Source organism: Mesoplodon mirus (assembly GCF_964341445.2).
Source record: "Mesoplodon mirus genome assembly, chromosome: 9".
In the NCBI taxonomy this organism is placed as follows: domain Eukaryota; kingdom Metazoa; phylum Chordata; class Mammalia; order Artiodactyla; family Ziphiidae; genus Mesoplodon; species Mesoplodon mirus.
The window spans coordinates 69059344-69086271 of record NC_138985.1 but is presented as its reverse complement, the minus strand read 5'-3'; the positions used below and the strand labels follow the sequence as shown (position 1 = coordinate 69086271).

Sequence of the window (26928 nt, the reverse complement as noted above, 5' to 3'; positions counted from 1 at the left end):
TATACACCAAGGCAGTACCTATAGAAACACGAAATGGCCATGCTGAGCAGCTTTCTTTTTGTGTGTATTCAAAGCCTCGGTGGAAAATCTGAGGTATTTTCAGTGTGCCCACCTCTCTCCCAGAGACCATACCAGTTCTCCTGAGGTGACGGGGAGCACCAGCATTTGCTCCGAACGGTCATGCTTCGCAACACTTACAATCTCCTGGTAGCATCCCCACCCAATGGCGCAATGTCTAATGTGCATTCATTCAAGGTAAAGCAAAGACTGGTGGCTTTTTCTTTTTCCCGTTTAGGAGGCTCTGTAAGGGCAGGAAGTCTAAATTATCCCCTAGTCCTGCCATCATGTTCACACTAGCCAGAGAAGGAGGTCCGCACTAATTACTCGTGGGAATAGGAGAAGACAACATACACACCTTAGCAGCTGCTAACAGCAAGCGCTAAGATACAAAGGAATCAACATCACTTTAGCACCCTTTTCCTCCCTAGCCTTAAAGTATTTGATGTTGCTTTTCTAAAGTTTAAGCATTTTTCAGAAGTCCTTACTGAGCACAGTATCTGCTTCGTTCATTTGAGCTATATAAACGCCCATTTGTTTAAAGACAGACAAAAAAAATCAATACCCCTTCCTACATTAATCTCTCACCTAAGGAGAGGGTTCTCTTTGCCCTCGGGACAGCATCACCTGTGCCCCTCAAAGGAACTCACCTTCTACCAGGGAACTTCCCTTCCAGCTACCTTAAGCGAGTAGCCCCTGACAGGGAAGGCACCCATGGCCTCTCCCCGCCGCCCACTCTTGGCAGCCTGGCCTACTGAGAGACTAGGGCCACAGTCCTGGCGTCACACTCTTCAGAAGAATGCCTACACAAGGTTGTTTTGTGAAAGGCTTAAATCCCACCTTTAAACTGTGACACAGCCCCAGAGCTTCTGAGATAAGATGAGCAGCTGCATTTGGCTTACTCTGCGCCGCTGGTGATAAAGCCAAGATTGATCAGAGAGCACATTCAGAACCGTGGTCCCTGAAGGCCTGCTGGCTCAATTAAGAAACCTGCTGAGTGAACGTGCTCCATTTCTCACTCTCCCTTTAACTACTTCATTTCAACTGATAGCCTCTTCCTCTTTGAAAAAAAGGACACATCATTTAGTTCATGCAGAAGACTGGGAATTCTGTAAACTAGAATTTAATCTCGTAGCTCTTCAACCCTGTGTGCACAAGAATAACTTGGGAAGTTTATTCAAATTCAAGGTTTATTATCCTGGGTCCCAATCGCATAATTCTGGTTCTTCAGGTCAAGGTAAGGCCTGGGAATTTGCTTTTCAAACAAGCGCTCCATGTGATTTTGATGCAGAGGTGGTCCAGATCACACATGGAAATCACGTGGTTCTTCTATTCAGTGGCTGTGGGACTGAGCAAATCCCTCGACCTTTAAACCTTACTTTTGAAGTTTAATAATAATCCCCGAATGTCACGGTTTTGCTCTGACGTCCAACTGAGATGATGCCGAGGAAAGCAGGCTGGCAAAGGGTGTGCACTGCACAGGGGTCACCTCAGATGACCTGTCCCACCCCTCCCATACTGTCCTCCAGCTCGGGGCTAGGACATACCACTCACCTCTTCAGAGCCAGTCTCCTGGCCCGTAAACAGGGATGGCACTGCTTGGTCACACCAAAGCCCCCGACACACTGACTACACAGGCTCTTCTGGCCCACAGAGCCACAGAGAAGAGGATTCTTTGCAGGACGTCTAGAAATAGCAAACTCTACATTTCAATAGCTTCAACAAAGGGGCTGAGCTCCCTCTAAATTTTTAGTCTAATTCTAAATTGATTGAAACACTGGCTATGAGTTACAGTGCTTGATAAAAAAATTGCTCATTTTCAGCTTGGGTTTGGGTGGCCCATTAAAACTAAAAGCAAAACACAATACTAACAAATTCATTTGTCAAATCTGCTCTTATAACTCGCCGTTCACGTCTGTGTAACAGCTATGATTTGGTTTCCAGGAGGCCCTTTGAACTGAATATATAGCACCTTGATTTTTAAACACACAAAACATATATGCATTTAAAAAATTATACATAAAAGCACTAGGCTTTGTCTCCTCCTCTCCATCCCCCCAAGTAAGGGATTGGAGAGGACTGAAGCTCCTGCTGGAAATTAAGTAGGGCAATGAAACACGTTAGCGAACTTTATTCCCTGAAGTTAGGAGGCGGTGCTGCCCTGCAGACATCATACCACCTCGTCAGACTCCAGTCCGTGGACCTCATATAAAGTGTCCAGTATCGCCAGCTGCTTTTCCATGGCGGGGAGGTAAAGGCTGAGGTCCCTCTGCATCCCAACACTGAAAGCTGCTTTCTGGTGGTCGCCTTCCTTAATGGTTAATGCAGCCACAAAATCTTCATAGGATGGAGCTGCCCTCAGAGCTAACTGCAAAAGAATTGCCCGTGAGAAGCTGCACCACGGCTTGCTCTCTTGCATATTATACTCATGCACAAGCGCATGCGTGCACACACACTCACACACATACAGAGCTGAGGGGAGCAAGACTGAAAAAAAAGGCATACACCTTTTCAGTTCATGGACTCTAAAATTACGTTTCAAGCACCAAATCACTTTAAGGCTAGAAGAAGCAAGTATGTTCTTGGGCCATCTTGAGGATGCATAATCCCATCAAGTCAGGGAATGCTGAGAGAAAAAACAGTTTGCGAAAAGCTCCTTTCTCATTCACAGTGATCCAGCCTCTTCTGGTTGAGTGCTCAGGATGACCTGCATGCATGCTGCTACCATAGTCTTTGTCGGCACAGGGCCAGTCTGGCAGGGCGTCTCACCATCCTATTTGTATCTCATCTCCATGTACTTTCTTTGCATGTCTCCTATTTCCCCCTACATGGATATTTCCTGTGTAGTCTTGAATATTTTCTAAAAAGGAAGGGGGTTAACATTTGTTGTCTGCTTGTACACTGATGCTTTAACGTTTTTTTTTTTTTAATTTTTATTTATTTATTTATTCATTTATTTATGGCTGTGTTGGCTCTTCGTTTCTGTGCGAGGGCTTTCTCTAGTTGCGGCAAGTGGGGGCCACTCCTCATCGCGGTGCGCGGGCCTCTCACTATCGCGGCCTCTCGTTGCGGAGCACAGGCTCCAGACGCGCAGGCTCAGTATTTGTGGCTCACGGGGCTAGTTGCTCCGCGGCATGTGGGATCTTCCCAGACCAGGGCTCGAACCCGTGTCCCCTGCATTGGCAGGCAGATTCTCAACCACTGTGCCACCAGGGAAGCCCTGCTTTAACGTATTTTATCCCAGTTAATCTTTGTAAGAACCCTGTACAATTTACGTTCCTATTTGACAGATAGACATCACACAGCTAGTGAGCGCCAGGGCCGGGATCTGAACTTAGAATCGTCTCTATGCTGTTTCAACTACACCACCGACCACACTGCTTCCCTGATGGAAGATTTCCTAAAGCTCCTTATAGCTCCCCCCCCTTCGCAGGCCAACTGTTCCCTAAGCTCGCTAAAATCTGCTATCTGGCACCTACTGGTTTGGCTCCGCTGAGTTCTCTGGAGACTTTCTGGAATCTTGAATAATCATTCTGCAGTTGCTTCCTTGAGCTTCCTTACATTGAAAGTCTTTTGAGAATCAACCCTCTCCTTTTTTGCAACTGGAAAGTGACTGGCATTATGCAGTGGTTAAAGCACAGGCGTGGGTGAGGAGACCTGGATTTGAATCCCCAATCTTTTACATATTAGCTTGAGGAATTTAAGCAAGGTGATTAAACTCCTAGAACCTCAGTTTCCTCATCTATAGAAGATGACTGATAGCACTTTCCTTATTTGAGGGATTAATGGGACATGTAGGATGTGTTTATTCCACTGCCTGGCACACAATGAATACTCAAATAATGATAGGGGTACAGGGAGAGCAGAGAATGAAGGGAAGGCAACTGTCCAAAAATATAATGTGAGAAAATCTCCCAGAACTGAAGGATATGAGTCTCCAGATTTAAAGACCTAACCAAGTGCTCAGCAGAATGAATGATAAAGACCAAAAGGAGAACACGGTGAAATTTTAGAATGTGGGCATAAAGAACAGATCGTAAAAGCATCTAGAAGGAGGTGAGGAACAGTTTATACACAGTGGCACATTAGATTTTACAACAGTAACATTGGAAGCTGGAGGACATCAGAGGAATGCCTTCAGAGTACTGAGAGAAAATTACTATTAACCTAGAATTCTACACCAGCCAAATCAACACTCCAGGAAAAAAGGAGCAGAATAAAGATAGTTTCAGGAACTCAAAAATTTAGCTCCCTTGCACCCTTTCTTAGGAAGCTACTAGAGTTTGGATACCATCAAAAAAAGGGATTGGATCAAGAAATAGGAAGTCATAGGACTTGGGAAATGGAATTAGGGTGAGGTGGGGATGCAGTATAGGAAAATCTGTGAAGAAAAGTCCTAGGGCAATAGTAGTACAACAATTTAGACTGGAAGAAGAGTTTAGAAAGTTCTGGAAGGGCACACTCCAAGAAAAAAAAACACAGATAATCTGATACATTCGTGAGTTCAGAATGATGGTGATCTGAGAAATCCGATGGTACGGGGGAAAATGTAAAACTCATGTAAGAAAGAACGAAAAAAATCACAGAATTTTGGCTCATCATCATAATGTTACCTTGTGATATAATTATACAGGGAAGGTGGAGGCAGGGGAGGTGAGGTAGTGACAGTAAGGTCTAAGAGAGCTAATTTCTAATCTGTAACAGAAATCAACCGTAATTAAAATTGATAAGTCCACAAAGAACAGTAAATAGTTTTAGAATCACAGAGGTATTGGAAGAAATAGTCAAAGCAGTTGAAAGTGGCAGCCTCTTTTAGTGAGTCTGAGAAGTATGGAACAAACTGCTATTTTTTGTTGTCACGTTTTTGGACTCTGTGATAAAAAACAAAACAAAACTCTATGTATATATATTTAAGTAAAAGAAAAAAATTTTAAAGTTTCTCCAGAGTGGAACCCAGGACTACAGATTTCTCAAAGCCTCCTAGTGGACTGTGATGCAGCCGAGTCTCTCTGGGAAACAATGACCGAACTCAACTGAAGATGAAGCCAAAACAGGGAGCCACAGAAAGAGGCAGAGCCTAGACTGGCCGTCAGTTCCACAGACAGTAACTGTTGGAAGATAAAAGTTCACTGTTTGTCTGGTAAATAAGTCAAATTCCTTGAGCATAAAAGCCATTTACCTGAGCAACCAGGATTAGTTAAATGAATTTGCCCCTGATAATTTTAATTAGCACATTAGAAAACTCAATAAACTTTCCAAAGTAGGGATGACTTAGAGAATAACAGGAGAGACACTGAAAGGTAGCTCCTCTACCGATAAGGCTGTTGCCAAATGCTCAACATAATCTATTTTCTTAAAAACCAGCAACTTTATAAAAACGATTGGCGATAATATCAAGTCTTCAAAATATTCTTATTCTATAACTTTGGGTGTATTACCTCACCTCTATGTGTTTCAGGTTTCTTTGTCTATGAGCAGGGAAAATAAGAGAACCTACCTCAGAGTTATGAGATTAATAACTTTATGTAAGTAAAGCACTTAAAACAACATCTAGTGCATGGTAAGTGCTCCAATTCTAAGTTGTGACTGTAGTTTCTTGGTATTAGACATAGCAATTCTACTTCTAGGAACCTATTTTGAGGAAATAACAGTTTTAGTCAAAAATGCATAAAAACAGATGCAGCTGAAATTTCCAACACAGAGATTTGGGTAAATACATTATGGTACCTCCATACTAGGGAAATATTATGCAGTCCCTAAAAATAAGTGGGGAAGACTATGGCTAACACTGCTGTTGGATACACAGCAAACTTGTTCCAAGAGTAAATTCTAAGAGTTCACATCACAAGGATAAAAATTTTTTCCTTTCTTTTTTTTGAATTCTATCTATATGAGAAGATGGATGTTAGCTGAAGCTACTGTGGTAATCATTTCACAATACATGTAAATCAAACCATCATGCTGTGCACCTTAAACATACAGTAATGTATGTCAATTATTTCTCAATAAAACTAGAAAATATAAAAAATTAAAAAGTGGAGAAAAAGAATACAAAATTATGCAACCAGCTAAATGTCAAAAAATTTTATATGCATATACAGAGTCGGTATACAAAATAAAGATAATTATACACATAAAATAAACATGTAAATATAAAAATATAAGTATCTATAAGTAGATATTTATATAAATATATGAAATGAAACAGAACCATATTGAAGAGAATATGTAAAAGTATATGAAAATAAGAGCTAAGAAGGTAAAACACAAAAATGCTAAAAATCCTTATTATAGAGTGGTGAGATTATGGACAATTTTAATTTTTACCGTTTCTATTCTTCCATAATTAAAAAAAATTTTTTTACAATCAGTCTAAATTACTATATATTGGGAAAAATCCTGTAAGTTAAAATGTTCTTTTAAAGACTCATGCTTATGATAAGTTTTGTGCTATAGCTTTATTCTTGTTGGCAACATCTCGGATCATCAGTAATATTTCAGTATTAAACTCTGCCCTCTGTACTGAAAAAAAAACCCAAACCCCATTTATGTTTCTTATAAATGGTGCAACTCAGTGTTTTTATGCTTTGTCATCTCACCAAGGGAACTCGGGTGTCAGGCACCTGCAGCCAATCACAGTATTTACTCAGGGAGACTGATGAATGCAGCAGCATCCTTTGCCTAATTTCTCACTAGCCGTTTCTCAGTTATTCTGTCTTCACTGTGGAGAGCTGTGATGTGTGGGATGAGCATCAGCCTTAGAGACAGAAGATCTGGGTTTAGACCTGGACTCTGCCACTGCCTCACTCTGGGCTGGAACAAACAGTTCTGAACTATTTTACAAAATACTGGGAGTTAATCCTGAGGATTACCAAAGATAATGAACACAGAAGTACCTGGCACAGTGCCTGATATACAGTAAGTGTCCAACAGCCAAATGGTAACTATTATTATGTTATTAAACATGCACTGAAGTTAAGTGTGAGCAGTCAGTGGCTGCAACTGGTCTGGTTCCTATTCCAGTGAACAGTAGGCCATAGAGCTAGTCATCTCTATGCTTTCAAAAATGTTTCATTTTCACTAAAATTTGATTTCTTCCACGGTAAATTCTTCCCACTTTCTTTACCTGCCTCCTAGTAAATCATGACCTGAACAGTTCCTACCTTAGGCAAATGAGGTCTCCCATGCTTTAAATTAGTAAAAGACCATCATCTGCAAGGCTATTTTTAATCCCCCGACCTTCCAAACAACACTCATATTCTATGACATTTCCTACTGTACCACTACGTGAGACTCCGCCTTTTCATGGCTGCACCTAAGGCTGACCTCTCCCCAGATGGGAGAATAACAGAGTATTACTGCTGACATAAAGGTGCCATCTTCTCCTTCTATTTTACAAAGCAGGCTAAGTGATTTGTCCAGGGGACTATGATTCTCAGGTGTGTGTTCTTCCTAGGTCATGCAAGGAAGGAAGGAGTGGTAGCTCACAGGAGCCAAAACATATGAATACAAACACCTCCATAAAGAAAATAACTGGGTAAGAAGATATTTCTAGTCCTAGCCACTGGCAATCCGGGTCAGTTAATATTCAAGACAAAATTCAATTTAGGGGAAAAAAAACTGACTAAAATCTGAGAATTAACAGGATTGACTTTAACAGGCAGCAGAGGGAGCTATGGGCTTGAAACCACCACTGGTTTCCCCTCAATGGTGAGCATTTGACAGCTTCCTGCCTATCTCTACACTGACACTCTTTACTACCACATCAGAAGGCAACCACTTCTGAGACAAATCTTCTCAGGGTCACTGGAACTAGATAAGGTGAAGCACATGCTAACAGTCTTTTCTTACTTTTTATTGTCAACATTTCCATACAACAAAGACCTAAAGACTTAAATGAAATAAGCAATATTTTGTTCTTATTCTCAAAAACAAACAGAAACACCACACACACAAAGCAAAACAAAACACCTTGCTGTGACCATCAGAACATTAGGAGGCAGAAGGATTACTTACCGCAAAAACCCCTCGAACTACCCAGCCATGGTGTTGCCGTAATGTTTTACCATATGCATTATCTTGAAAAGAAGAAAAACTCCATGAGGAACCATTTCATCAGAATTTGATGTGCTATTTGTATCATGTCCTTTCTAATGTATGAAGTAGCACATTCCTATTGGTATTAGAAACTGATTTAAAAAAAGCTGAATTATGAGATTATGTACCCCAAAAGTCTTGAGTAGGAAAAAAGCCTACAGAGATTTTTTTAAAAAGAAAAATTGGTATTTCCACTCTTACCCTGTGTCATATCTCAACTTCAGCTTATTATCATGGTTGGAAAATTCAATACATATAAGGAAGTAAAGAGGGACGAAAAGATACTGTAATATAGAGACTAAATACAATTTAAAATACATTATAAAAATATAAAAATGCAGTTCTTTGAAATGTTGTGTGATCCTGAGCCAGTCCCTTAGCTGACCTCTCTAACTATCTGTTTCCCCCTTTGTAAAATGACCTCTAAGGTTCTCTTCAACCTTCTAACATTCTATTCTGGGATGTCAAATGCTTGTCCTAGATGTCCCTATGACCCTGGATATACAGTTTTAAAGCTAGAAACCTTTAAAACTATTATGGAAAGAACAGCTTGAAGTATTAAGGTAGATATAAAGTAAATGGTGAGGCCTATTGATAAAAGTCATTCACATTCTACACTTTAAAGATAAAAACCTATTATTTTTGTCCCAGTTAGTTTTTTAAAAGGAGATTTAAAAACTGCTAGAAAATAATTTTAATTACCAAAAAAAAATCTCGAGAACAAGATGACTGCATTTTATGCAAGGGATGTGTTCCTGAAGGCTTTGAATAATTCAATATATGCAAAATTCAAAACTGATTTTTCCACAGGAATAAATGTGCTCTCAGGAGGGCACAGCTCTACATCACCACAGTGCATTTTTATTTCAGTGCTCCATTTTATTTTCTCAGCATCATCTCCAGTGGTCTACAGAGTCCTCACACTCCTAAATTACAGCACAGAGTATCATGGGGGTTGTTTGACCTTCTTTATCATGTTTTACCACATCTAAATTTTATTCCAAACTTATTTATTTTCATGGGCTAGTTTCAACACGAGTACAAGCACCACCATCAACCATTTAATCAATGCTTGGGCGACACTGTAATAGGCTATAAAGACATTTTAAATTATAACAAGAGCAGATGTTAAAATAACCAAAAAAAAGACACCAAATCCACACCCACAAGCTCCTATGCAGTAAAAAGCAGTGCGGTTCACAGAATACTGCCAAAGAACATCAGGTATCTGCATTTTACTGGGCAAAACAGCACTGCCATGTGGCTGTAGCTTGAACACAGTTTACAATTTATTCAAGCTCTCTAGCTTTGAAATGACGTAATTCTTGTCAATTTCTATTTTTAAAATTTGGGTGAGGCTTTATTAATACTTTTAGCATACCACGTATCAATTTTACATAATTCAAGTTTGCATAAAATACATTATATTTTGTATAAAAGAAGACTGTACGTTTGAATTCTAACAGCAGATTTCGCTGGCTATCTAAAGTTTTAGGAATGGGTTGAAATGCCACCATCCAGTGTGGTGAAGCTAAAGCAGAAATGATAAAAATCAATAAATTCAAGTGCAGAAAGGACTCTTAGAAATAGCCTAAAGGAGAACTCAAGATTAAATTCAATCTTTTTCTTAGGAGAACAGTCCGTAGGCTAGGACAGTGTCAAAGATACAAGTCTTCAATGTAAGCCACACTTAAAACCTATCTGATTCTCTAAGGGGACAGATGTTATCAGGGATATTTTAGATGGTATCTAAGACCTTAGTGAAGAAAGGGTTGCTAGCATATAGGCGCAGACAGGCAGGAAATACTAGGCACAGCCTCTGCGGTAAATCAGCAAGACAGTCAAATTTCTAACTGTCTAAGGAGCCATCTGGGCTGGTAAGAAGGTGTATAGGTCCATAGAAAACATCCTGAGGTGAGTCACAGAGGTATAGTGGGAACACTTTCTTTCTTGTGATCCTAATCCATGTAAGGTATTAAATGCCATTAAAAATCAGTAGATGAAATTTAGTGCCATTACAATCTGCTCATAGACATCTGTGATGGAACAGCTGCTCCATTCAGCAAGAATTTAGTGCAAGTCTACCACTGCCCCTTACTAAGTGCAAGGCAGCAGGGATCACTGGGTGATTTAAACTCAGTCCCTTGCCCTCAGGAAGTTCATGGGTTTATAAGAGAGCCAGCCTTTAACAAATCATCGTTATGCAAATCGCCAACTGCTATAACAGAGATCTCTATCCAGTGCTACAGGAAAAGAAAGAGAGATGAATCCAGCCTGGGAGCAAGTGGACAGAAAGAATTCTCCAAAGGAGTCTCAAAGGCTGGGTAAGGCAGAGAGTAGGGTGGTACCTGGGGCTGCAGACAGAGAAAGCTACATGGAGTTGTGAGAGATGGTGGCGTGAAGGGGGAACAGTCCAGTAGGGCTGCAGATCACTGGGGCTGGGGCCAAACTGTGAGGACCCTTTTTATGCCGTGTCAAGGCTTCTGAACTTCCCACCTGAGGCACAGTGGTAGTTTAAAATAACACTTATGGCTTTTTTTCTGATTTCACAAATAATACATGTTCATTGTTAAAAATATGGAAAATGCAAAAAGGGAAGAACTAAAGAAACCTATAGTCATGCCTCCCAGAGGTAACCACCAAGGGCATTCTGGAGGTATATTCTCTTAAGTCTTTTTTCCTATACAGATAGTATTATTTTCTTCTACTAACAGTCATGATCATTCTGATTTGGAATTGTGCTAGGGAAGTAAAAGGAGATCAGTATTTCTTTACGGTATGCAGCAAACGCAGCTGACTGCTGTCCTGGTCCCTGAGCCTTTGGCTCCAGAGTTCACCTGGCAGACAAACTGCCTGTTTATAAGGGCTCTGGATCCAGTGCTACTCCAACCTCAGGGGCCTTATACCTTTCCTACACTTTGCCTGTGAAGTCAACCACTCAAAAAAGCCCAGAAACCCTTCTCCATGCTCCCTTCTATGGGACAGCAAGAAAACAAGGATGCTGTGAGTCCAAGTAAGAGGGGCAGCGTGGTCTAAGGAAGAGAGAGTGTTTGTACAGCAACACGATCTGTGTCCCCCGCTACCCCCAGCCCTTCTAGAGAAGGCAGTTGTTCCTTGCTGTGCCTGCATCTTGCCAGAGAAGAGTCCCACTGGGCAAAATGTGGGCCAGGTAAGTCTAATGGGAGAAGAGGGAGGCAGAGAATTTAGGCTAGGTCCTGACTCAGGCCTAGGAAGACCACCTCCACAATTGAAAACCAACAAAAAAAATAAAACTCATAAAAGAAAAAGACTTGCTCCAAGTCTTTAGCTGACTTCTAGGGCTGCAAATATCCCTGCCATGTGAGGCTGCATTAAATTAGGATGAAGTCTAAGCATTGACCTATTTTGGTTACCTAGAGAAGATTAGATAATGAAATACATTAATCTTCACTATAATACCCATTCATTATCATAATGCATGTTCTATAATCTGGAAGTATTTTTGGCCTCTGAAAGACATAAATGATTCCCTTCTCCCAGTTCTCTGAAATGTGTCAGTTCCTTAGAAACTGAGTCAAAATTTCTAAGTAGGAAGCGTTGACAATCACCTTGCCCAATTCTCTTCCTCTTACAGATGAAAAAACAGAAGACCCAGAGAGATAGTTACCTGCCCAAGGTCACAAAGCTAAAAGCAACGAGAACTTGGGGCATTCTTGTCACATTAAACCATTTTGACAAAACTAATGTTTATTCTTTGTGATAAAACAAAATAATGAAAAGGAAAAACGTGCCATCTCCCAGCCATATCTTGAAAAAAATGGAACCTTATTCTATTTATAAAAATGCAGATTTGATTTCTTTAGTGGTTAGTCAAAAACCTTCTATGAGGTATTTAGAGATTATGCCTCAACCTATCACAGCATCTGAACAAGAACTACCTTTCCATTACTGTTGGTGGATAGCTATTCTGTCCAGGAACAGAATATATGAGAGTGTTTCTCTATTGTAAATCCATAATTAGTGAGAATTTGCAAAGTTACTTTGGGTTGTAGAGAGGGCAAAGGAGAAATGCAAATCTAAGTTTTAGGAGACGGCTTGAGAAGTAGACAAGCAAAGCCAGAAAAGGTGAAATCAATCATTCACTGAGCTCAGAAAGTGACAATCATCTCAGTTCTGCAAATGAGCTAAACTAGGAAGTCCTTAGGCAAGAATCACGAACAAAGAAAGGTTTGAAAGTGAATAGGCAGTGAATAAATCTGAAAATACCCAGTGAAAAAGGAAGAATATGTATAATGGGACACCATGTACATGAATTTAAAACATGCAATACATTACTAGATACTGTTTGTGGACACATAAATATATAGTAAAAGTATAAAAACATTCATTATATAATGATAAACTACAAATTCTGGATGAAGATCTTCTCTGGAAGTAATGGGGTCATGAGGTAGTAGATGGTACTGTATTTACATATTTGGTCAAATGATAAATATTTGATATAATTTTAAAAAACCTACTACTAGGAAAGTACCCCAAATTCTTTACAGTGACTAAGCTTTGGGCAAAATGAATTGTATGGAGAAAAGCCAATTCAATAACCAGTTGACAGAGATGCAACAAGTACCCAGAGATATCCTTTGCTACCTTCAGGCACCATCGAGATGAAAACTTGTACTGTAAGCCAATTCTGCCATTAGAAGCACATGCTGTTAATAGTCCTGGAAAGGGTATGACTTGACTCACATTCCCTGGTACTTTCAGAATAATTAGTCCAGTTATGATTTGATGTCAAATATCTGATTATGACTTCTAACTTCATCTCTCTCATATAGCTCTCCTTGTTTGTGAAAGCCTTTCATATTAAATGCATAAGTGAGCCTCCTCTACATTATTTTTTCTCCTATTCTGTGCTACAGATCTTGGTTAGGTTAATGTTTACCTGACATTTATGGAATCATTCCGAGGTGAGGGATGTGGCAATATGCTATCCCACTGAGGGAACAGTGCAGAACACATAATATTTAGTACAATGGTGCATGAAATGGCAGAGCAACTTTTCTTCCTTTCACTTACAAAGATGCTTTCCAAAGCCTCTTCTTGATGTGGCATCTGTGAACGGAGGGGCTCAGCTACAGGGTGGACCATTAAACACATTTGCCTTGTGTACCCAACTCTTTCCTTAGAGTGATCTCTAGAGAATGTCAGAGGACACTAGAGTTCAGAGCAGCTCTTGGCATGAGACCACCCAAAATATTCCACTCTGATCATCATTATGGGGAATTCAAGTGACGGCTCAAATGCAAAAGCAGGCAGTATAAAGCCCAAGGCCTCCTTCCGATTGCTGAAAACTCATTCTAGGTCACAGAACTGCAGCAATACAATGACTATACATGCATTTTCCAGAGAGTTAATAGATGTAAAGGCTTCCGTTGTGTCATTTAGGACTGTTGTTACATATCATCTCCCATTTTCAAAGCCACTAAGACTATCCAAAATTATGAGCAGTTACCTCAAAACCTTTCTTAAGCAGTGTTTTCAAATTTGGGACTGTCATCCAAGATTTATCCTTATTTTATCCCTACTAATTGTCTTGCTGTTCCTAGGTTAGGAAAAGTTTTCAGCCATTGGGTAACCAGCCAATTATCATGAAAAGGAGGCAAAATTAACTGATGCTATGGGTAACTAATTTCAGTACTTTTATTCCTTCTTATTTAATAGTCACTTAGATGCAGTCAAAATTCCCAAATAACCAAATGTAGCCTAGTGACAGGTGAGCTTCAACATCCCAGCTCTAGAGGAACGGGTCTCAAACTTGAGCATGGATTAGAATCACTTGCATGACTTGTGAACACACGCATTGCTGGGCCCCACCTCGGCAGTTTCTGAGTCAGCAGGTGTCAGGTGGGACCCAGTAGTCTGCACTTCTAATAAGTCTCCAGGTGATGAAGATGTTGCTGTCCTTGGACCACTCTGAGAACCACTGATCTAGATCTGAGACCCTCGGTAAAGTACTTATCCTCTCTAAACCTCAGTTTACTTGCTGTAAAAGGGGAGTGCTGAGAAGATTAAATAAAATGGTTATGGAGAACCTAGTGTTACGCCAACACTGGGTGCTCTATAAATGGTAGCTGTTATTACAATAACTCAAGTTCAATTTCAGAATAAAAAATGCAAGCTAATTTGCCTATATGTGGCATATAAATGGCACATACCCACTCTTTTACTTACATACCTAAACTATCTCATTTTAGACAAAATATCAGTTCTGCTTAAAAGCCTGTGATTTCAAAATGAGAAAAAAGAAGCCAGCAATCCAGAAGAAATAGGCAACAAGCAGCCTATGGGTTCTGAACAGTTAATGTGTAAACATTTCTCATAAGTCTCTCTTATTTGCTTGCACAGAACTTGTTGTGTCTGTGTTTAGAGGGAAGGGGGCTGGTTAGGGGAGCTTTATCTCTCCACATTGAACAGCAGCAGGAAACTAGGGATCCCTATAAGCAAAGATGATTTAAATCATGAAGACCTCTGAAATAATCCTGAGCATCAGGATGAAAATCTCAAATTTATGGTCCCTTTTCCTTTCCACTGAAAACAGTCCAGCGGGGAAGAAAGGGAAGGAAAAGCTGAGATTGGCTGTGATTATTTCAGTTTTGAAGCAGCATTTGCCCTTCAAGTCTCCTCTCTCTTCAAAAAGTCAACATCTCTAGGCCCAGCTTTCAAATCAAGTAAAAGATAGGGGAGGAAAGGGGGCAGAATTAGGGATGGGGGCAGGGCAGAAAGGGTATATCCTCAACTGTCTCTCCACCTCCAAGGGGCAAAGCTTTTCTTTTCACTTGCTGTGTCCAGTAAGCAGCTGGGTTCTCCTCTATCCCAGCTCCAGCAGAGGGGTAATGAGATTAGCATTCCCCACTTGCCCTCACACAGCCAGCCATCAGAAAGCAGTAGCATCCTGTGACATGTGGAGTCCACCACACACACAGTGCTGAATCCCATATCTTCTGCATTTCCTGCAGGTGGTGGAGTCTTCCTACCAGTGTGAAACTTCCATACTAAGAAGTCAGTCTGGAGAGAAATTTCAGGCTTGGCAACTGAGCTTGGTAACTTTCCATTTGTGATTTGGGACAAATAAGTCCCATTTTCTGGTAGGTGATCAACTTTGTATATGTCATGATGATGAGAATATAAACAACAATAGAAGCTAACCTCTATTAAGTGCTTATTATGTACCAAATTTCTAATCTTTTCACATGCATAAACCCATTTAATCTTTACAACAATCTTATTAGGGAAATCAAGTCATCATTCCCATTTTACAGATGAGGAAACTGAGGCACAGAAAGGTTAAGTAAATTGCCTAAGGGCACAACACTATCCAGAAAGCCCATGATCTTAATCACTCCACAAAGTCATCAAGTTTGATAGATACTGGTTAGGGAGTCCTAATAGTCATGGTGATTACATTTTTAGTACTGAAATCAGGACACTTAGGGGAGGATATAACTGAGACAGTCCTGGAAATTCAAGGATGTATGAGAAACCCCAAAATGCAGGTAGCTCATGGATGGTGGAGAAGACCTTCTGTGGGAGAAATGAGGACCTTAGAACTGAGGATCCCAAAATGACCCTGCTTCAGATCCTTTGTGGTCTTAGCGTGTCTTTTAATCTTTCAGAATTTCAGTTACCTAACCTGTAAAAATGGATTGATGCGAGGACTAGGTTGTCTAAATTTTTTATACAGTGTTACAGAAATATCAGCTTTTATTGTTTCATGGCACATCAGCAAGTTTCTACACAGGGAGGCCTGGGAAAATCACACAGGGGCAGGATCCCTCAAGACTCATGACCCAAAGGGAGGACTAACAAAAGGAAGAACTCACCCCTGACACTGATAAAATGCTGTGTGAACACTGGCTCCTCCTCCCCAGCAGAAGCATCGAATTCATTCATTTCATTATTTATAATCATGACTGCCTAGAGCCTGACCATGTGCTTCTCTACATCATAATAATACAGGCTTCAAAGTAATATGGAATCTCACTCCCAGCCACTCACCTCAATGCCCATCCTGGAAGGATTTCCTAGAGACCAAGATTGAGAGTTTAGCCAGTCTGTTAGTGGCACTATGAGGATGCTTCCAAGTCTTCAATGTTTTCCAAAAGCGGCTGATAGGTGCATTGATCCATCCATCTATCCACCCACCCACCCAATGTTTATCAAGTACCTACAGTGTTCCAGTCACTGCATTAAGATGCTAGAGATATCGGACGATCTCCTTTGACCAAGGCCTTCATCCGAGTCTCAACACCACCACAAAAATGGGGCACGTAGGGCACTTGAGGAATACAAGATGATGACCAGCCCTTCATCTCACTTCAGAGCAAATTCCTAGGGTTCCCCACACACTCCCTTTTATGGTCTCCAAAACTAGCTTCTCTCTGGATACGGATTTTAGAAAACTATACAGTTATCTCAAGATTCATTTAGGAAGAACTGACTTCTTAAAAATATTAGGTTTTCCTATTAAGATTAAAAGATGGCTCTCTATTAATTTAGCTCTTCTTTAAGATATACTGATTTTTAATAAGTTAGATCTAGACTACCAGGTCACTATCTCATGAGTTCTTTTTTAACAAAGCATATAAGAAACAAACAATTAATAATAATGAAATAGAAAAATACCAAAATCAGATCTTGAAAAGCACACCCTATCTCCTCCTCCAGGGGTCTCCATTCCACATCCTATTCAATTAATCAACCAAAATGTAAATAACACTTACTCAGGGCTGTCTGGATGTCCTTTTCTCCATTTTTCACTTCTGTCAAAAATCCCTTCAAAAATTTGAGACCTCTAAAACAAAAAAGAGGAAGAAATAATGTTTCTTCAAAGTTCACTTATGTTGAATGGGTATGAAGAAACGGCAGACATCAGCTTCTTTTTCAGTAGTATCCTGGGCATAGCAATAAACAAGTCAAGTCACATGGCAGTCCTTTCTAAGTTTCTTCCCTGTGATTTCCCTTTAGCTTGCTCTAGACGATTCTTATCTGAAATACCTACACAGTGGTTTTCAAAATGTGGTCCCAGGACCAGCAGCTTCAGCATCACCTGGGAACTTGTTAGAAATGCAAATTCTGGAGCTCCCTTCCAGACTTACCGAATCAGAAATTGGGTTTTGGGTGGAGCAATCTGTGTTTTTTAATAAGCCCTCCAGGTGATTCTGATGCCATGACAGTTTGTGATCCACTGACTTAAAGACAAAACCAATCAGCTTTACTGTCCTTTATGATTCCTATCTTATATATTCTATTAATATTAACAATGTTTATCACTATCAAGACGGAGGCAAAAAAAAGTTGATATTCTATTCTTCAGGCCTTCTAGAAAAGGCTATACATGGGTTACAGCTTTCACTCAGAAGTAGCCTCTTTTGCATAACCATTTTTTTGGGGGGGTGACGTTTCAACTAAGCTGGATTTCAACTGCTGCCCCACCCCAGTTGTCTCACCTCTTCAGCCACAGGAGGGCTTCTGTAGCTGAGTTCCTAACCTGGGCTACATCGGCCTCCACCTCGTGCAGCACTATCTTCTGGAGTGTGGTAAACTCTTCTTTGTTGGTTATATACTTCTGATTTACTTTCTGCAGGAGAAGCAGGGAAATAACCTAAGTTAAAAGTGCTAAAGCTATCAAGCAAGTCAGTTTACTGTTGAGACATAAGTTTGTCAACCAGGCCCTCTAAGAAATCAAAATGAATTAAGCCTCTCTTACCTTCTTCCTTATGCTTTCCAAGTAATCTGTTTTATTTGTTTGAGGATTCTTATTAGGCTTAAGCTAGAATTAAATAGTTTGAGGGTTTTAAAGTACTGTTTTTCAAGTATTTTTTCCTCTGAGAAAGGTTCTTACAGCTGGCCTATACTTTTCATCCCGAGTATAAAACTCAACAATCATTTGTTTCTGAATGAGATTTCATGCAAGTACTCCCTCCAAATATACAGTCTCCACAGAGACAAGCCAGTATATTCACCTTAATATTTCCAACTAGATCCATTTTAACAGGAGCAAACACTGTAGGGCCAAGTTTGTCTAGAAGAAAAGATTGAAAACATCTTTGAAAAAGCAATTTTTTCAAGTGGAAAATATTTTTTATAGTAGCAATTAATTTAACAGCCCCCCCCACCCCCGCCAAACTTTTATTTTTTGCTTTTAAATCATTTTCTAAACATAAGCTTCAAAGGTTCCTGGCACACTGTCATTGCTCTTTTCTACTACACTGCTCTGAAGTGAGTAACTATAATAAGGGCCTAAGGGCAGGTGAGGATAACCTTATAAGTTTAGAATGCACATTGTAATCCTTAGGGCTGCACTGTCCAATACAGTAGCCAGTAGATGTGTGGCTATTGAGCTCCTGGAATGTACCTATTCCAAACTGAAATATGCCGTAAGTATAAATATATACCAGATTTCAAAGACTTAGTACCAAAAAAAGAACGCCAAATATCTCATTAATGATTCTTTTATATTGATTCCATGTTCAGATGATATATTGTATATACCAAGTTAGATAAAGTACATTATTAAAATTAGTTTTATCTGTTTTGCTTTACAATTTTAATATGCTTGCCAGAAAATTTAAAATTATATATGTAGTCTGAATATTTTTGTTGGATAAGAGCAACTAAAAATAGTAACACAAAGGGGTATAGCCAAAAAGCCAAAAGAGAAAATATAATAAAATTCTAAAAAATACTGACTCATCCAAAAGAAAGGCAGGAACAAAGATAGGTAGCTAAAAAGCTAAAAGAGGAACTAAAACAGAATACAAAAAAATAATTGATTAATTGGGTAGAAATCAAGAAAGGAGTAAACAAGGAAGAACACATGAGACAAACAGACAATAAGTAGCAAGATGATAGAAACAGACAGCAAGATAGCAAGCTTAAATTCATCCAAACAATGTAATTTATTACATTGAGTACAGGAAAAACACATGATAATTTCAATAAACACAGAAAATACATTTTTAAAATTAACTCATTCATGATTGTAAAAAACAACTCAATGTACACGTCAATTGTATCTATATGCTATTAATAAGCAACTGGAAAATGAAATACTTTTCATGATAGCATAAAAAAACATAAAATTCTAAAATTTATTCCTAACAAAAGATGTGTAAGACCTTTACACGATACAAAACATTGTGAAAATAAAGACCTAAGTAAATGAGAGATATAGCACATTCATGGATTAGCAGACTCAATGTTGTTTAAGATGTCAATTTCCTACTAATTGGTTTACAGATTCAATGTAATCCTAATCAAAATCCCAACAGGCTTTTTTTTTTTTTTTAAGAAATAGTAAGAAAATCATATATGTTTATTGAAAGGTTTTCAAGATTCATTACTTCAAAAAAAAATCACAGTGGGACACATAGAATAAGCTCTCTTTTGTGTCTTATATAATACAGTATGTCTTATTCGGAAATGCCTCTATCTATTCAAAAAAATCAGTTGGGAGTACTTATGTTTTACTTACTCTCACTAAGTTTCGAGTGGTTTACTGGCTTAGTACAGAAAACCAGTACATTTATCAGAATATTGCATTTTACTATCTTACTCCTTTTTTTATTCCTAAACCATAGTCGTTTTCTGTTTCTGTATATGTTTGGGATATATGTAATGAGATTTATTTTTATTTATACAGAGAAATATTTATGATTTCTCTGATCTTAAGGTTCAAGACTTAAGACTTAAGACTCCTGGCATCTTCATGATAAGAGGGATAACTTGTATTATTGGCCATAACTACTGTGTAGGGTGGAATTGGAGTTACCTTGTAGCTCTCCCATCAGACTGCTATTCTATCTTGCCTCCTACCGTCATACATGCTTATCAAAGAATGTATGGTCCCAGGAATCCTACAGGAAAAACAAATCCCCTTCAACCTCTAGTCCCAGTGTGTATATAGACTCTACTTTCTTTGGCCAACTGAACCATGTGGAAGCCACCTGCATGGCCCCCTACTCTGTGGGCTCCACTTTGTCCTTGCTTATCCTATCCAGGAGAGTGAAGAGGAGTCGTGGAAGGAGGATGGGAACTTTGATACCTTCCACACATCTTTGGAAAGTTCCACTCTAGTACACTGACCCCTGGATACGGCCTTAGTTTTTCTCTTTGATCTGTATCAGGGCTCTTCTTCCTCTCTGGGGTTGAATTAGTGGGATGGGCAGCTTTGCTTTTTCCCTTGAAAGTAATGGGAAGCATGCATGGCCCAGGATTCTTTCCCCACCCCCCACACACTGTATTTTATTTTTACAAGAGATAAATAAACTGACACCAAGCATTGTAAATGGATGACCACAACAAAAGCAACAACGATTGCAATTACCAAACACGAAACACACTCATACTATGTCATAATATTGACATTCATTTTAACAGAAACTGAAAAGCTAAAATTTATATGGACATGCAAAGGACCTAGAATTGCCAAAACATCTTGAAAAAGAAGAACAAAACTGGAAGACTTACGTTATCTGATTTCAAGCCTTACACAGTAATTAAGATATTGTAATACTAGGATGAGGAAAAAAAACAGATTGTTGAAACAAAAGAGACTCCAGAAATAGACCCACACTTATAGGGTCAACTGGTTTTCAAAGTGCTGCCAAGGTAATATAAAAGGGAAAAAAGATGCTTTTTCAACAGATGGTTCTTGAACAAACAGATAAAGGAAAAAAAAAAAAAAAGAAGGAATCTCAACCCTTACCTCACACCACATAAAAAACTGATTCCAAGATGGATCACAGATGTAAATTTAAAATAAAAAATAAAAAGCGTAGAAGACAACACAGAAGACTATTTTCATGACCTTGGGGATAAGCAAAGATCTTTTAGGATACTGAAAGCACTAACTCTAAAAGAAGAAAACAGATAAATTTGATTTAATGAAAATTAAAAACCCTGCTCTTCAAAAGGCATCCTTAAGAAAAGAAATGAACAAGTCATAGTCTGGGGGAAAATATTCATAATGAGTATGTCTACAATGAAATGTTATTCAGAACATACAAAGAACTCTTTCAATTCAATAATAAAAAGAAAATTAACCAACTTTTAAAAATAGGTTAAAGATTTGAACAGACTTCACAATGGAAGAGATAGCAATGGTCGATAACCATATGAAAAAGTGCTCAACATCATTAGTCATCAGAGAAATACAAATTAAAGTCACAAGATACCACCAAACACTCACAGAAATGGCTAAAACCAAAAATACTGACACCACCAAGTGCTAGTGAGGATGTGAAATAACCAGAATATTCATATATTGCTATTGGAAGTACACAATGGTACAACCACTCTTTATGAAATTACATGTATAAACCCTATGAATCAGCAATTCCACCCCTAGGTATTTACTCAAAAATGAAAACATGTGCTCACAGACACAAAAACGTTCAGAGCAATTTCAGTTATAATAGCCCCAAACAAGGAACTACCCAAATGTTTATCAGTAGGAGAATGAATAAACAAAATAGGGTATAGTCACTTAATAGAAAACTATTCAGCAATAAAAAGGAATGAGCTACTAATACATGTAACAACAAAGGTGAAAACATTATACTATCAAGAGTATAATGCAAGAGTACGTAACATGATTCCACTTATGTGAAATTTTAGAACGCTCAAAACTAATCTATGGGGGTTTCCCTGGTGGCGCAGTGGTTGAGAGTCCGCCTGCCGATGCAGGGGACACGGGTTCGTGCCCCGGTCCGGGAGGATCCCACACGCCGCAGAGCGGCTGGGCCCGTGAGCCGTGGCCGCTGAGCCTGTGCGTCTGGAGCCTGTGCTCCGCAATGCGAGAGGCCACAACAGTGAGAGGCCCGCGTACCGCAAAAAAAAACCCCAAAAAACCCCAAAAAACTAATCTATGGTGACAGAAATCAGTATGGTTGCCTTGGGCTGGGTGACAGGCTGTGGACTGACTGGCATAGGGAACATTCTGGGGTGATGAAAACACTCTCTGCCTTGATAGAGGTGTGGATTACATAGGTAGATGCATTTGTCAAAACTCTCTGAATTATAACAGTTAAGTTCTATGCAAGATATACCTTGATTTAAAAAAGAGATACAGAGTTAAATGGATTATATAGCAAATTTCAACACATTAGCAATTCCTGATACTACTGGCTCTATAAAAAGTAAATGTAATTTAAACTTAAATAAAGTTATATATATAATTTTTTTTAATCTGAAAAAAGTTTTAGCTGGTAAAATGTTTTTTCATAGTACCAACAGATTTGAAGATCTGTTCCTCAACTACTTTCACTTTTGCTCTTATGATTTCTAGAAAACAGAATTCCCTTTTTTCATTACACAACTCTAAGATCAATATTAATCATAATTAGAAATGAAATGGAAATATGTAATAATGCTTAAGGTCACACAGTTTTAACTATATGTGTCTAGTGATATGAAGAGGTAGATAAGGAGGGTCATCTTTCTGTACACATAGTTCAGCATATTTCTACTACAAAATAACTGCAGTGAAACAGATTCTAGAGACTATGAATTTAAGGCAAATCCAGCAATCTTACCTAATACTGGAACCACAGCATAACATGATGCTAAGAATGCTTCTGTGGGAATGCCACTATCTTCCAGAAGTTCGATGTCACTAAAGCTGAACAATTTGTTGATACAGAGGAGGAAAGATTGAAAACACAACATTAGCACGCTCTGCAGTTCAGAGGCAGTCATGAAAACAGCTGCCCCTCTGTAGGTCAAATCATTTAGCTTCGTCTCACAAATATGCCCCAATGACTGTTCTTCTATTATAACACAGTCTAATAAAATCATTTTGCAAAGATAATCCACCAGAGCAAGCTAAAACTTGTTGACAGAGTATACTCTCACAATCCAGTTCCTTCTTATCCACTGCTTCAGGCAAGGTGAACAGTAAAGCAGATGCTTGGTATGCCACATTCTCTATTCTGTTAGGATACGCCATCCCCTGAAAGGAACACCAACATTGACTTTCCAGAAGGAAAGCTTGTATCCAACTGTCAGTGATTTTAGAGAGTACAGAATACCTGGTGTTCATGGTACTAAAGAAAGTTGGGATGACTTCTTGGCCTTCTTCCCAGTGGGCTTCTGGAGAGCTGCTTGAGGAGTGTGATTCAGACTGTGCCAAGTGGCTGTCATGATTTCCCAGGTTTTCCTCTCCATCTTCCTTTATCATTTCACTCTGGACTGTAAAGCAGGAGACACCTATTACTAACCTTTTATTTATGTATTATAAGATTAATATATATATATATTCATTGTTGAACATTTTTAACACAGAAAAGTATAAAGAAAAATCAGTGAAATACTATACATATACACACAAACAAAATTGAGTTTAAATACATGTAGATTTTCATCCAGCCTGTTTTCACTGAACAGTATATCATGAATATTTTCATTATCATTCAATACTCTTCAAAACATGGTTTTAATGACCATGTAATATTGAATCATGTTTATGTGGAGGGCATTTAGGTAGTTTCTAAAATTTCAGTATTATAAATAGAGTTGAGCCTCATTATTAGTGGATTCTGCCTTTGTGGATTTGCCTACATGCTGAAGTTTATTTGTAATGCTAAAATCAACGCTCATGGCACTCTTGCAGTCATTTTGGATATGTGCAGAGTGGTGAAAAAATTTGAGTTACCTGACACGCATGTTCCCAGCTGAGGTCGAACAAGGTGACATTCTGCCTTCTTGTTTCACTTTTCATAATGTATGCAAATGTGTTTATTTAGTACCATTTTTTTTTGCATTTTTGTGTATTTTGTTGTTGATTTTGCTGTTTAAAAGGACCCCCAAGTGTAGTGCTGCCTAGTGTTCCTAAGCACAAGAAGGCTGTGATGTGCCTTATGGAAAAACACGTGTTATATAAGCTTATATAAGATAAGCTTTGTGGGCTTCCCTGGTGGCGCAGTGGTTGAGAGTCCGCCTGCTGATGCAGGGGACACGGGTTCGTGCCCCGGTCTGGGAAGATCCCACATGCCGCGGAGCAGCTGGGCCCGTGAGCCATGGCCGCTGAGCCTGCGCGTCCGGAGCCTGTGCTCCGCGGCGGGAGAGGCCACAGCAGTGAGAGGCCCGCGTACCGCAAAAAAAAAAAAAAAAAAAAAAAAAAAAAGATAAGCTTCGCTCAGGCATGAGTTATAGTGCTGTTGGCCGTGGGTTCAATGTTAATGAGTCAACAATATATATAAACAAGGTATCTTTTTTTTTTCCTTTAGGAGGAGGGACTCTTCTTTTTAATTTTTATTGGAGTATAGTTGATTTACAATGTTGTGTTAGTTTTAGGTGTACAGCAAAGTGAATCAATTATACATATACATATATCCACTCTTTTTTAGATTATTTTCCCATATAGGCCGTTACAGAGTATTGAGTAGAGTCCCCTGTGCTATACAGTAGTTCCTTATTAGTTACCTATTTTATATATAGTAGTATGTATATGTCAATCCCAATCTTCCAATTTATCCCTCTCCTCAACAAGGTGTCTTTAAACAGAAACACACAACACAACAATATGTCCTGATCAGTTGATGAAATTGTGAAAAGAGGCTCGCAGGAACCTAAATATGTATTTCCCCTAGGAGCAACGGTTCAGTATTTGCTAATTCAGTGTTTGCAGTGACTTTATAGAACAAAACTACCATGAGTAATGAGAATTAACTGTAATGTCATAAAGGACATCCCTGTCCATATATATTTGTCTTTAAATCTATTCCCTGAGGACAAATTCCTAGAAAAAAATTATTGGGTCAAATAAATAATAGTACCGTTTTAATAGAAATTCTCCTATTATTTACTCAAGGGATAAGACTTCAGTGATGTATGGATTGCTTGCTGCACGTTAACAGCTATGAAAATGCATCTTTTCTTCCCCCCACTCACCAGAGGAGATGAGGAGGAAACTTCTTAAAAAAATTTTATTTTCAAACTATTTAATACACACTTATAACACAATTAAAAACTCTAAGATGGTTGTCATGGACTGATCTGAAGTTGGTTTTAGTAGTTAGAGCCAATGAAATTAGTAAATCGAAAAGGGCAGCACTTTCAACTACAGGTTATTACCTAAAACTTGGAAATTTGGCTTGATGAACACAGAGACGGCCAGGCGAAAATCTGATGGTGGTTAGTGAATTCGGACATCCTCAGGCCTCACCAGAAACCAGGAGGATGGAAAACTGAACTGCCATAACTCTGCAGACTCTTAAGTCTCACATCATAGTCTATGTTCAATGGACTCTGAAATTCTGAGCAGAAGGCCCTAATACTCATACTCTCTAAAAAGTCAGCACAGACAGCTACAGCTCACTGAAGCCCATGGACATCACAGCTAAGAACAGTGAGTGGGAAACTCCTCTTCATTCTGCCTTTTCAATAGGGGGGTCAGGTGGGACGGCAGAACGTTTTCAAGTGAACTCTGTTATCTTACGAACATCTGCCTCGGGAGCTACCTAGCACGCTGTCTTGAGGTCAATCACTATCAAGTGTCGCATCATGGATAATGAATCAAAGCCCCATGATCCTTTTATTCAATGGTTTGCCTCACATCTTTTTTGTTTTTACCTGTTATATGATCATCTGTATTTTCTTCACTTGATATGCTGCGATCTGTCTCTGCAGGTTTCAAACATAAGGAGCTCTTGTTTTTCATTAGGATTTCTTCATCATCATTTATTTCCATATTTAAAGATCCATTCTCACAACTGTTTAACTCTGTTTGCCTAAAATTTTTTTAAAAGGAAAAAAGCCAAAAAGTCCAATTATTTGGTCATAAATAGACTGCACAGATAGATCCTATTCTGAGGGATGGGGAAGGGTCCACAACCACAATTACCAACTCCTTCTAACACTGATTAAAAAACAGAATTGTTAAATCAAGCCAAATCTCTCACCCCACCCTCCTGCCTCCAAGGCAGGTATCCTCCTCTGCTGGGAGCAGGCCTGTCTCCAGGCTGAAGTTCAGAGACCAAAGAGCCATTCATGGCTCTTCATGCACCCTCAGCTGACTCAAACTTCCTGCACCCCACCAGCAACAGGAAATATTCATTGATAGCACTTGGGTTTTCAATCAGCTTTTCTACAGGTACCACATTCAACACTTTTTCTCACTTTCCTCAGCTTCTCCCTGGAAGGTTTTTTCTCTCTCCTCACCTCTCAAATCACTGGCCACTTGCATTTGTTTGCCTAGCAGTTAACTGTCTAGAAGCCACAAGCTGTGGTCAAGGAAGACAAAGAAAACCCAGGACACAATACATCCTGAGTATCTGTTGCTCTTTAGGGTAACATAAAAGGCTATTTAACATGCAAGTGAAATAACTGATTCTGTTAAAGGGACAATCATAACATCTTATTATAAATAACTAGACTCAGCCAAATTAGAACAAAACCATTTTCTTCTAATGAGAATAAAGGGAAAAGGTCCAAGCTACATGTTGACTCCAGGAAAAGCATTTGTTTTTCTAAAAAAATACCGTATTTCAACTTGGCAATTAAAAATATGAGTATATTGATGAAATACCTCAAAAGAAAAAAAAATCTACAAAGATGTTACTAGTAGAAATATTTAGATCAGGAGAAAATTATTAACCAAATTGGGGAACAATCCTTGTACTAAAGAAACAAACAACTGTATATAGAGATGAAAATATTAAATAATAACTTGAAAGGACAAATACATGGACAATGTCAAAATATAGGAATGCTTATATGAAATAATAACTGAATAAA

General features: G+C 39.0%; 1 protein-coding gene across 4 annotated transcripts in view; it reads right to left on the bottom strand.

Moving 5' to 3' along the window:
* Window positions 1-1229: 1229 nt before the first annotated feature.
* The window catches only part of PLEKHA8 (pleckstrin homology domain containing A8), a 60097-nt gene continuing 34398 nt past the window's right edge, over window positions 1230-26928 (bottom strand). For 3 of the 4 annotated variants that reach the window (XM_082633150.1, XM_082633148.1, XM_082633149.1), the window contains 8 exons: window positions 25765-25922; window positions 23223-23382; window positions 22728-22813; window positions 18156-18214; window positions 17640-17770; window positions 16914-16984; window positions 8074-8135; window positions 1230-2425 (listed from right to left, as the gene is read on the bottom strand). In XM_082633150.1, coding sequence (XP_082489276.1) covers window positions 2228-2425; window positions 8074-8135; window positions 16914-16984; window positions 17640-17770; window positions 18156-18214; window positions 22728-22813; window positions 23223-23382; window positions 25765-25922 — 925 coding nt within the window. In that variant the 3' untranslated portion in view covers window positions 1230-2227. Of the gene's footprint in view, window positions 2426-2826; window positions 2918-8073; window positions 8136-16913; window positions 16985-17639; window positions 17771-18155; window positions 18215-22727; window positions 22814-23222; window positions 23383-25764; window positions 25923-26928 lie in introns of all 4 variants that reach the window. The other variant, XR_014295067.1, reaches the window with a different exon arrangement.